This window comes from Pelobates fuscus, chromosome 5, assembly GCF_036172605.1.
Source record: "Pelobates fuscus isolate aPelFus1 chromosome 5, aPelFus1.pri, whole genome shotgun sequence".
Lineage (NCBI taxonomy): Eukaryota > Metazoa > Chordata > Amphibia > Anura > Pelobatidae > Pelobates > Pelobates fuscus.
In genome coordinates, this window is record NC_086321.1 from 19,612,861 (window position 1) to 19,625,372 (window position 12,512).

The 12,512-nt window shown below is 39.9% G+C and overlaps 1 protein-coding gene across 1 annotated transcript in view; it reads left to right on the forward strand.

Annotated features, from left to right (window-relative positions):
- TMEM232 (transmembrane protein 232) overlaps window positions 1–12,512 on the forward strand; it is a 131,482-nt gene that overhangs the window by 70,878 nt on the left and 48,092 nt on the right. Inside the window, exon 11 of the mRNA XM_063456373.1 lies at window positions 5,750–5,994. Coding sequence (XP_063312443.1) covers window positions 5,750–5,994 — 245 coding nt within the window. The remainder of the gene's footprint in view (window positions 1–5,749; window positions 5,995–12,512) is intronic.

The following is a 12,512-nucleotide window of genomic DNA, read 5'->3' on the forward strand; positions in this document are numbered from 1 at the left end:
TACCTTCCAAAAATTGATTATTACTGTACTACTCTATGAGAGTGTATTTTTTACCATTCAGCAATGAACCTTATGTTTTGTTCACATTAGGTGTATATATATATTTATGTTTACTCACTATTGTGCGCACTGGGATTACAACTGTAAACTTAGCACTGGACACTACTTCTCCTCTTTTGATTTGATCTATATGACTAAAGCTAAATATGTGTGTATCTGTATGAAGGTAGTTATAAAACAATGTGATTGGGGGGCGGAGCCAGTGCCTGAATGAGCCAGACGCGTCTCGCAGCAGCTTTGCATGAAAAACCTGCAAACTGCTGTTTACTGGCATAAAAGGCACCAATACTAAGCCTCAACTGCTGCCCCAAGTACCCTACATCATGGGGAAAAAGGTGAAAAAGTACAGAGCAGATCCCAGCTCGGGAACCCGAGATATCGGGGCTCTCATGCGCACCGCCATGCAGCCTGATCCCCTCAAGATGGTGCTGGCAGGGGCCTATACATTTCCCTCGTCAGACGACGACAGCCCCACAACCAACCTACCTGGATTCTCGCAGGTATGGAAGAAGCCTATGGCACCCTTGGAGCTGGGGGACAATGCTCCTGCCACGAAAGCCGACATAAAAGCACTGGTAAAAGACATCCAAGCCATGTTCCATGCAGTCTTGGCACTCATCAGGGAAGAGGTATCCACACTCACCAAACGGGTAGCGACAGCTGAAGAACACATCAAGGGCGCAGGGGTGGCTCAAACGGCCACGGATACTGCCCTGAGTTCGCTGCAGAAACAATGCAATTCCCTGACAGCACAACTAGCAAGCATGGAGGATAAAGCCAAGGCATGTTACATGAGGATTTGAGGGGTGCCGGAATCAGTCACCAATACTAAATTGCCCCATTACTAGAGGAGGCTCATAGCCACGCTATTATTACCTAAGCAGGTGAAGCAGCTTGGAGTCGACTCTGTTTTTCATCTCCCCAGGGCCACCAAAGCACCCAAAGATGCTCCCCGTGAGGTGCTGATCAAGTTTGTTCGGTACTCAAACAGGGGGGTCCTTATGGGAGCCACAAGGGGTTCTCCCATAGTACCCTTTGAGGGGGCACACCTGACACTTTTCAGAGACTTTTCCAGGCACACCCTGACTTAGAGGAGATCGTTTTGACAGGTCACACAGCAGCTTCAAGAGCACTCTATCCCCTACAAATGGGGTCCCCACCGATTACTGGCTGATAAGGATCGCGAAAAGCACCCTTTGGTACATCTGTCAGAGGTGCTGACCTTCCTCAGGTCTCAGGGCATACCGGCGGAAGCGATACGCACAGCAGCTGGCCCATGGTGGTCTGTTGGCAGCATCAACCCAGGGGACCGGGACTAGGTACATCTGTCTTACCCACCTGAATCAACTGCTGTCGATATTTGTGCTGCAACTTCATGTTCTACTTACCAACGTTTGGTTTACTTTTTAATTTTAACTGTATGCTTAGTTAATATTTCAACTGTTGAGGTAACTTTATTTTAATAATGCGCCTGGATATGTAAGCTGTTACGCAGACACCTTGTCTAGTTAATAACCCCCCCTCCACTACTGGGACACGCACTGTCTCCTTTCCAGCTGCCAAGCAATATGTGACACGTCCAGAAAGGGTTCTAGCCGACCCTACCACCCACCAGCCATCGGTTCAGAAGGTCCTAGGTTATAGATAATGACCAGGCTTAAGCTCTTTAAATTACCCGCGCCTTAAACTAAGATATTTTATGACATACCCTATACAGTTACTTACACAGGCACTTTAAGCTCACAGCAAGCAACCTCCAGCCCATAATCTGACTATGGCTGATATAGGAGGGATTTAAGCTTATCTAACATTTAAAAAATTGGTTCTATACATTAACTGTGATGTGGTCCATGCTAATGTGTATACCTGTTGATTGATATCTTTTCTTCACACAATGTACAATGTTTATGCTTGACCACAAAAATAAATAATTAAAAAAAACAAAACAACAACGTGATTTGCAAGCTGATGCTCTCAGCGAATGAGTTCTCAGGGGTGCTCAGGAGAGCTAAAGGAAGCACTGCTATAGTGTTTATGATGCTTGGAGTGTTCCTTTAAATGCAAAATTGAGATGTGCAAAGTTTCAAACTGAAATGCTGCACAATCAGACTCCTATCACCATGACCACTTCAAAGCACTGAAGTGGTCATGGTGCTTGAAGTAACCCTTTAATTGCCTAGCAAATCAAATCTAAAGATTAAAAAAAAAATAGCTCAACCAATAGCTGACTGAAATGAGTAGTAGAGAGTATTTAATGACTAGATTAATGTGATGACGTCATCCTGCTCGTGTCTCTAGTTAGAAAGGGCATTCTCTATATTGGGCTCAAATCCCTCTGTCCCTCTTTTCCATTCTAATGTTTCTATCTTCTAGGAGCTTTATATTGTTGGTGTGCTTGAGTGTATAAGAGAGCTCCACATCAATAATATTCCCAGTAATGCGTCTTCACTCTACAATAAAATCAGTCTGTGAAGATATGATTCATTGATCTTGTTCTAAATTACATTTTAGCTGTATATGTTATTAGTATGTCACCTCATAGTTCTCAGAACACTCCCTCCCCTGGCCACCTCCCACTCATAAAGTTTGAAATGTTGGGAAGTATGTTCGAGCATCAAAGGGGTGAAAACCTCTCAAGTCAATTATAAGTTGACTGTAGCTGCAAAGGTCCTTCTGGTCAATGTGCGATTTAAACTGACTCCAATTTATTTTTATGAGCTAATTCCAGGTACGCATTTTAATGAACATAAAACTACAGTTACTGTAATAAAACAAAATTAAAAGTAGAAGATTTCGTTTTCTTCTCTTACTGATTCACTAGCATGCAAAATAATCTTTGAATACTTTTCTAAACACTGTCTACAGTATACGATGTAAATAAAGGTGCACTGTCCCTGGAATGTCCCTTTAACACTAAAATAAACTTACAGCTGTGGTAGACTATCTAACAGCATAGGTTCCCTATTTACGAAGGTTACCTTTTTTCTTGACCTCTAACTCCTTCTGTTCCTTTTTTATCTTAGTAGGCAATAGAAATTGCCTTCACCAATTCACTCAACTTATTACCTACTTCATCTAAGTGTAAAGAGAAAAAGACATGTTAGTGATTGCTAACTTGCAATATGTCCTAAAAGAAAATGTGACATTAAGGGAGAAGTAGATTTAAATTAGTGCCCCCCCTCCCACCCAAAGTCCCTAAATAAGGGATTTGTTTACTGAAATCTAGCCACAGCTCCATCTCAACCGCTTGGGGAATCCTCAGTACTCACAGAGTATATCGGAAAGTAGGGTACATGCGCAGCAATTGCCATAGTTTGCCTGTAATACTTCTCATAGAGCATTGCTTTCCACTTTATGTGGGACACAGAGTAAGAAAGAACATCAACAATTGGATCAACAACAACTGGATTTGCAAAATTAAGTTTTATTCTCTGTGAGCTGATGTTTTAGTGCCTTCCCATTCAGTTGTTGTGGTGTTATTTGCTTACTACTGATGACACATGCCCTCCTGGCACATGTCTTGATGACTGCTGTCCATTCCTACTCAGGGTCGGCCGTGCACAAAGAGCTGAGGCAGACAGGCACAGTTGTTATCACAGGTGACGTATGGCAGTATCTCATAGGTTCCAACATCAACCATGTTGTAAAACCTGATCATCTGATCATTAAGAATTAGACTCTACTAAGATGGAGATTTTTATTTTTCATTTTAGATATTTTGCAGATTGGGTGCCAGCTTTCCCAAACTTCCAGTTCATCAGTTGTTCCTGGACTAGTCTCCCCTGCCAGGGGCAATGGTCCATGAGGGTTCTACCCTCTCCTACCAAATGTATTCTGCGTTGGTCCATGTATTGTCTCCCACTCCTCCTCAGAGCTCTCCTTTAATATTAGGGCATTTTGTTTCCACTGTATGTACCAGTGTGATTCTATTTTCTCATTGTTCATCCTGATGTATGGCCTCAGTCTATGTTGTTCTATTACTCCCTCGCCCAGGTCCCCTCTAAACATTGTGGATGTCTTTTTTTTTTTACTTTTAGATTATTTTATACTTTAGTTCAGCATTTTTGAATAATGTATTTCAACTTTCAAACTAGAGATGCACAAAATATAAATGTCACATTAATTTGCAATTTAGGTTTTCCTTAAGAGTAGGAGATTTAAATATACATTTCTAGCCTAAGGCTTTTAGACAAGAAAGCAACGCAGCCTGAAAATTGGTTATGTTAATGCTCTGTTTTGCTGCCGTACATCAAGTGTCATTTTTGAGAATCGCCAGAAGAAAATCATTTGCTTTATAATATTACTTAGCTTTAAACAAAGTTTTAAATCAAAGCTATGAAAAGTAATTTAACTGTAAGTGACTGCTTAGAGTAGTTCACAGTTACAGTAAAAACATGCGCATGCGTTCTAACTCTTTATCTTCTGTAATATGGGACGTGTTGTCCAACACAAACTTCCTATATTCTATAATTTGCTGCCATATTGATTTGGTCTCACAGATAGGTCCGTATTTATTAGTAAATGTTAACTTTAGCCTGACTGAAATACTTCCCTAACATAAATAACTGGGTTAGCACCCTCATAACATAGATCTTACGGGCCCTGTGTCTGTGAGGAATGGATGAAGATGTTCCACTTTTTAAAGGAACCATATTTGACTGTTTTTATCTTCATATTCATGCTGTGTTTTTTCTTATCTACACCCAAATCTCTAAATAAAACGTGCTTTGCAGCTTTCTGCAGTGTAACTGGGTCCCCATAGCCGTGCCGCCATAGCTGTGCCTTTTCTCTTCTTAAAAATGTCTTCCTTATTTGGAAGGTACACAGTGTAGCTCAGTAAATGAGAGATCAGTCAATCTCTTTCATCTTATATTTATATAGTATTTCAATGACAGGTCAGATAAAAAGAGGACAGTCATTGGCTATGGAGAGCAGCCATGCCAGAAGCTCAGCTCATACCGATATCTCATTGGCTGAGATGAGTACGTCCTCAGAGGAAGTCATTTTGTGACATGACTAGTTGTGGCTAAGGGGTTTTGGTATGTGGCAGAAAGCTCCAGAACTTTGCACTTACATTGTGTTGGTGCCCAGAGTGTGTCTGGGGAGTCTTTGTAAAATCAAAATAGTCTGCGCAAAAAGAAAATTTGTTTAAGAAAAAAATGCCCCACATATTATTGAAAATAAAAGGTGAAAATTAAACTTTTTTTTTTCTTAAGATATATGTACAAACATGGGTGAATACACAGCTCAACTTGCTTTGTTTTCACGTGTGGAAAGGTCCTTCCTTATATGTATAACTGTTTAGTGGCTTCTTCCCTGTTTGTAAATATATTGTTAAAACAAAATAGTTTTAATTGTATTTATTTGTGACAAACATTCTAGTACGCTATATTTTTAGTTACTTTAAATATTAAATACCTTTTCTCCAGGCTTACGGATCCTCAGACAAATAGCACTGTTCCGGTTCCTCAGGTATTGTTCTGATATTTCCTCCTCACATCTCAACCAGCTTCTGTTTTGGAAGCTGATTAAGATATTGGCAGACATCCCAACTTGCAAAAATGCATCTCAGGGAGGTGTTTTTTTTATTACACAGATTTCATATTATGTGTGTTTGCTTTATGTTTTTCCATTAACGTGTTTTCGAGAGATTTATACAGCATGCTTTTTTGTCTTTTCTCCTCAATAGGCTGAAGTAAATGGTCCAGAAAATCCCTTCATTAGTGGAAGTGCTAAGACTTCATCACCTTGCATGAGTCTGGCCTTTTGTCAGTATGTGGGATATAGACTTGCAAGGGCACTGTCACAGAAGTTCTTGCCTCCTGCGGTGCCCTATATTCCTGTACAAAGGAAACCTGTTCCAAAGCTGCATATAAAGACCCCTGTATGGAAAGAACACACCATGAAAAGAAAACCTGAGGAACTGTCATTAAGGTATAAGACAAGTTAAGCTATATTTAATCTGGATGTGCAGATTGTTCTTGCTTTTGCTCTTGTGCCTACATACATTAGCACCGTGTGCCTCTATGCATATAATTATATAGATCTCCAATTACTTTCGTGCCTACATAATCTGTGTATATAAGTCAGGATCTGTGTTGAGAGGTGCTCACTGTGCAGAGAACGTCTGCCTCTTGCAGCGACACCACTAACGCGAGAACCTGATGGAATGACAGACAACAATGATGGCACAGAAATAGAAAGGTACCAGCATGGATAATCCAATAAGTATGGTCAGAAACAATTCCAATGGTCAGTCCAGGGATAGATGGTTCAGGGTCAGTAAATCACACCATAGAGGTTAGCAACACTAAAGCCACAGATATACATGTACTGCTTTTTGTGTTACTACACTGGGCAAAATTATAAACACTTTTGTTTTTGCTCCCATTTTTCATGAGCTGAACTCAAAGATCTAAGACTTTTTTTCTAAGTACACAAAAGGCCTATTGTTCACAAATCTGTCTAAATCTGTGTTAGTGAGCACTTCTCCTTTGCTGAGGTAATCCATCCACCTCACAGGTGTGGTATTTCAAGATGCTGATAAGACAGCATGATTATTGCACAGGTGTGCCTTAGACTGGCCACAATAAAACGCAACTCTAAAATGTGCAGTTTTACTGTATTGGGTGAGCTTGGGGGGTCGAAAACCAGTCAGTATCTAGTGTGACCACTATTTGCCTCACGCAGTGCAACACTTATCCTTCGCATAGAGTTGATCAGGTTGTTGATTGTGGCCTGTTGAATGTTGATCCACTCCTCTTCAATGGCTGTGCAAAGTTGCTGGATATTGGTAGAACCTGGAACACGCTGTTGTATATGACGATCCAGAGCATTCCAAACATGGGTGACATGTCCGGTGAGTATGCTGGCCATGCAAAAACTGGGATGTTTTCAGCTTCCAGGAATTGTGAACAGTTCCTTGCAACATGGGGCTGTGCATTATCATGCTGCAAGATAAGGTGATGGTCATGGATGAATGGCACAACAATGGGCCTCAGGATCTCGTCACGGTATCTCTGTGCATTCAAAATGCCATCAATAAAACCCCACTGCCACCATGGACCACTCGATCCACAACGTTGACATCAGCAAACTGCTCACCCACACGACGCCATACATGCTGTTTGCCATTTTCCCTGTACAGTGAAAACCGGGATTCATCCTTGAAGAGAACACCTCTCCAAAGTGCCAGACGCCATCGAATGTGAGCATTTGCCCACTCAAGTCGGTTACAATGATGAACTGCAGTCAGGTCGAGACTCCGATGAGGACGACGAGCATGTAGATGAGCTTCCCTGAGACGGTTTCTGACAGTTTGTGCAGAAATTCTTTGGTTATGCAAACCAATTGTTGCAGCAATGAGTTGAATGTGGGACACTGGGGAAAGTGGAGGAATAAGATGTGTGCAATATGCCATAGAAAGGAATGAGATGTATGTGGGAAACCAGGGGAGGAATGAGATGTATGTGGGACACCAGGGCAAGTGGAGGAATGAGATGTATGCAGGAGAAAAGAGAAAGTGGAGGTGTGAGGCGTAAGTGGAACACCAGCGAGATTGGAGGGATAAGAAGTGGAGACACCAAGGAAAGTGGAGGAGTGAGATGTATGCAGGACACTAGGGAAGGTGGGGAATGAGATGTGCAGTCCCTATATTGTTGGATTTGGTAAAGTGCTACCTTGGGCTTGCTAACACTGTATTAATATGTAGTTTTCAATTTATTCTCATGTATATATGAATGTATATATGTACAGTGTATGCAAACATGCATTTGTAACTTGGCCATTACTCTTGTACCAAAATGAAGTAGCACTGTGTGTGTGCGTGTGTGTGTTTGTGTGTGTGTGTGTGTGTGTGTGCGCATGCATGTACGTATGCTCTCTTGGAAGTCTCTCCAAAAAGTATCTGCCAGCTGCATTCTAGAACACCATGATGTTTTTGTATGACCTGCTTGCAGCCTCCTCTTTTCATTAGTCCTTTGAGCTTAAAGGGACACTCCAGGCACCCAGACCACTTCTGCCCATTGGAGTGGTCTGGGTGCCAACTTCCACTACCCTTAACCCTGCAAGTGTAATTATTGCCATTTTTATAAACTGCAAAATTTACCTTGCAGGGTTAAGTCCTCCTCTAGTGGCTGTCTTCTAGACAGCCACTAGAGGGCACTTCCGGGTTCATAGGACACGAAAAGTGTGCTATAACGTCGCTGGACGTCCTCACGCTATGTAAGGACATACAGCATCGCTGAAATCCAGATAGGAAAGCATTGAAAGCATTATTCAATGCTTTCCTATGGGGAGGTCTAATGCGCTCCATTGCACCGCATGCGCAATAGGTCTCCCCCGCCGGATGACGTCGGCGGGGGAGGAACGTGGGCGGACCCTGAACCAGCGCCGAGGGACATCGGCGCTGGATACAGGTAAGTCACTGAAGGGGTTTTAACCCCTTCCGCAACCTGGAATGGGGGGTGGGAGGGAGAGGGGACCTGCAGTGCCAGGAAAACTGTTTGTTTTCCTGGCACTGGAGAGTCCCTTTAATGTTCTTTCTTTTGCATTTCAATAATTGTTTGTACTATAGCATAGGAGTGTCATTTTTTACATTCTGGCTTTGGAATTAGTTCCTATCCTATTATTATCTATGGCAGCTATAGCATCCCACCAGCCATTTTGTGTTCTTTTTTTTTGTTACATCTAGTTACAAGTCCTGCGCAGATCATGCTTATATAACATTATGAAAATTAGCTTTAATCTAATACTGTCCTTTTTGTTTTTGATATAAATGGTGTTACACAGGTGTGGTTTCTGCTATAAATAATAGGCACAAAAAGTTAATTGTGGTAAAATAGTTAAATATGTTGTTTTGTTTTTTTTCTGGTATGTGCTGCATTGCCAATAATATATAATGAATTAGCAGAACGAATATGTGATGTATCTTCTCCTTTTATTGCATTCATCTTACATTATACAACTTAATTAAAACTGGTCAAAGGAAAAACTTAATTTCCCATGTATGAATTATGTAATACATTTCATACATTTTAAGTATCTCACAGCCTTCTGTACAGTCATCTCATAATACTTTAATATTAACTCCAATAGAAATTTTAGTCTTTTTTTCCCCCCTTCATTCCTTCAAAAGGGAAGATGCAGGGTCAAGTTAATAGTTAACTATAAAAGCATAATAAATTTGTAATGCACTCTCTATATAATGCATAAGTCATTGAGGGTCACTTTCAGCTTGTAGTAATAGCTTCCTCTACAATCTTTCTTCAATATGTATTACAGACATCTCCGTTTCCCTTGTTGGTCTCTTCATGATTAACTGGCTGCCATTTTAAAACATGCCACATGTGTTATATCTAGGATATATGCAGCTAACTAGATTGTGAAATGGCCCTCCGTTTGTTTGTCATAACATTTATTGTATTAACACTGGATTTATTATAACGGTGATGTCTAGTGAATGTTTACTTCATCAACACATTATCAGAATACAAACTACTAGTAGCTTGCTGAATATGGATCAGAGAAACTAGAAACGAGATAAACCATCATACCCCATGTCCTCAGAACTGTCTGGGCATCAGAGATATCCAAAGTGGATGAAAGCAAATAAACCTGAGTGTAGGTACACAAAGTCAGAATTCTCACCAATGTACTGTATACCAAGACTTGGTACTGTATACCAAGACAGGTCAGAATTACAGAGAAAAACATAATTGTGGACAAGCCTAAATTGAATGAAGAACAAGTAAAAAAAAAATACAACACACTCTTGGAACTCATTGAGGCACATCTTCTGGATACTGAAAAGCATAATTTTCCTTCTGGTGTTCTGCTACTTCAGTAGAACACGTGATTTTGAGTCAGTGCTGCATTAAGGGAATACATCATGGCTGGTAACAGATGTTCGAAAAATTTTTTACAGGAGAAACAGGTCTCGTAGCAACCACCCACAACATGACATGTAATATGACAAAAAATATTTAGAATTATGTTAAGCTGTGAAAAGAAAGGTATTTATCATTCATAAAGGAGATTCCTCCTATAATATAAACATGCAAACTACACAGTTACCGTACATAGGCTGAAAAGAGACATGTGTCCATCAAGTTCAGCCTTCCTCACATCAGTTTTTGCTGTTGAGCCAAAAGAAGGCAAAAACCCAGTTTGATGCACTTCCAATTTTGCAGCAAACTAGGGAAAAAATTATCGACCCCAGAATGGCAGTCAGACTAATCTTTGGTTTAAGAAGCTGTTACCCCACAAATTAAACATTATATCATTGAATATTAGGTTTTTGCAAGTATGCAATCAGTTGCTGTATAAACATCTGTACAGATAAAACTGCTTATTTTCTCACAGAGGATTCCACATCCTTATTGTTCTTACTGTAAAAAAAAAAACCTTTCCTTTGCCTTAGACAAAATCTAATTTCTTCCAGTCTAGACACATTACCTTGTGTCCTATATATAGTCCTGTTTATGAATAGAAACTAAACTAATATAGTATATAACTCTATGGTTATTAATTCATATTCAGATTGTCCATGTTGCACCTTAAGATTGAGATGTCTTTTCAACAACATTACTGTTAAAAGAGAATGGCAATGTCTTGGATACAATCCAAGGTATTGCTTCCCAACACATGTGTAGATGCACCCTCTTCTAGACTTGCTGTTTTGAAATTTTCAGTGAGATACAAAAGGGGTCCCGTCCTCTTTGCAATTTTGTTGAATCCTCTTCTCTGATCTATGAATGCATGTCTGAGTTGCAGGAATATAAAATAAAAGGAAAAAAAAAAAGAAAAACAACCTACCTTTATCACAGATCCCTATGCACATCTAAATAACATGAGATTTTTAGTACCACTCTATTAAAGTGCAAGCTCGCCTGCCCTGTCAAGGCAAATCTCTTAAGTGAGTCTTTCACATGAATAGAGATGAGAAGAAAATACCATGTGTACAGGATGAAACACACTCTCGATACGAAGACCCATGCAGAATGTAATCTACTTGCTGTGCCACATTTAAATGGCTACCTTACATGTTCTGTAATGTCCTAATTTCATAGATCAATAGGTTCCAACCTAAGTTTTCACGTTCCACCAGTATCCTCATTGAAACAGATTTTGGAAATTCCTAAATCTTAGAGTTCTGGTGTCTTTGATAGTAGCTTGTTTGGTATCACTTCACCTCCTTCTATATTCCCTTTGCATCCTCGTGGTTTTAACTGTCTGCTATAGACATTGCAAAGCGCAGCCTTACAAAGGTTCACATATTTGTTTGTGTTACATTGTGTGAATAATTTATTATAATTGTTTCGTTCACTTTTCCATCAGCGTGTTGATGGTACCTGGCATTTTCCCCATCTCCATTGACGTTCTGGAACATAACTTTAGATCTAAAGATGCCCATGCAATTCTTACCCTGCTACTTATACTGTTGATAGATTTCATTATGTTAATATTGCCTGTAGAGACATTTTAAAATCTTTTTCTACAATTACTTTTCTTTCAAGCTTTCGCAAGTGTGTTTAATAAATCATTTTTTCTAGAAGTGCTTAAATTCTGTTTTGTGGGACATTTCTCTTTTGGTTGCGATATAAAGAAGGTTAACCGAATTTGCTTCTTTGGACATTAATCTAGCTTCATGTATACTTGCTTTGACAGGGAGGTTTACCTTGGATTTTGAAGTACATTACCATTATATTTGCCCACGAGAGTAAATATATTTGTATGTGATGCTCTCTCGGATTTGCATAATGTAATAGATGTGAGCCACAATGTAACCTTGCTGTCCTGCAGGAATAAATGAATCATGCGAATATGAAGACATATGTCATGCAAAGCTTTATTGTCTGTAAAATTGATATTGTTCCTTTAGGGAGGTCAGTTGGTCGCTTATGAGCCCGCAATTCTGTCATCCGCTGACAGCTCACACATATCTACTTGTGTTCCTTTCTTCCTCATAGCACTGACGAGATTGAACATGTGCGCGGGTATCTGCAAAAGGCCAAACAATACCCATGAGAAGCTCTTCATAGAAAAATAAAATGTTATCACAGATATATTAAAATCATCCACAAATTTAGTAGAACTTCACTTTCCCAGGCAACCTGAACTGCAAAACGAATTATACTAAGTATCCATGTCTCTTAGTAGTCCTTCAAGATAAAAAAATATGATATATAACTCGATATCCATTTCCCTTCATAGACTTTCAATATAAACATGTTGTAATATAGGCAGTATCCATGTTCATTAAATGGACACTATGGACACCAACACAATATTAATGCATTTTGCAGCTTTGGACCTCCACAAAATGCTGTATTTTCTTGGCATTCTTCAAGGAACACCACATGTAGTAGTAGTTATGGTGTAAGGAGGGCCCCTCCATTATTAAGAGTGAACACTATTTAGAAAATTAAACCCCTGACATAATTTAAACACAA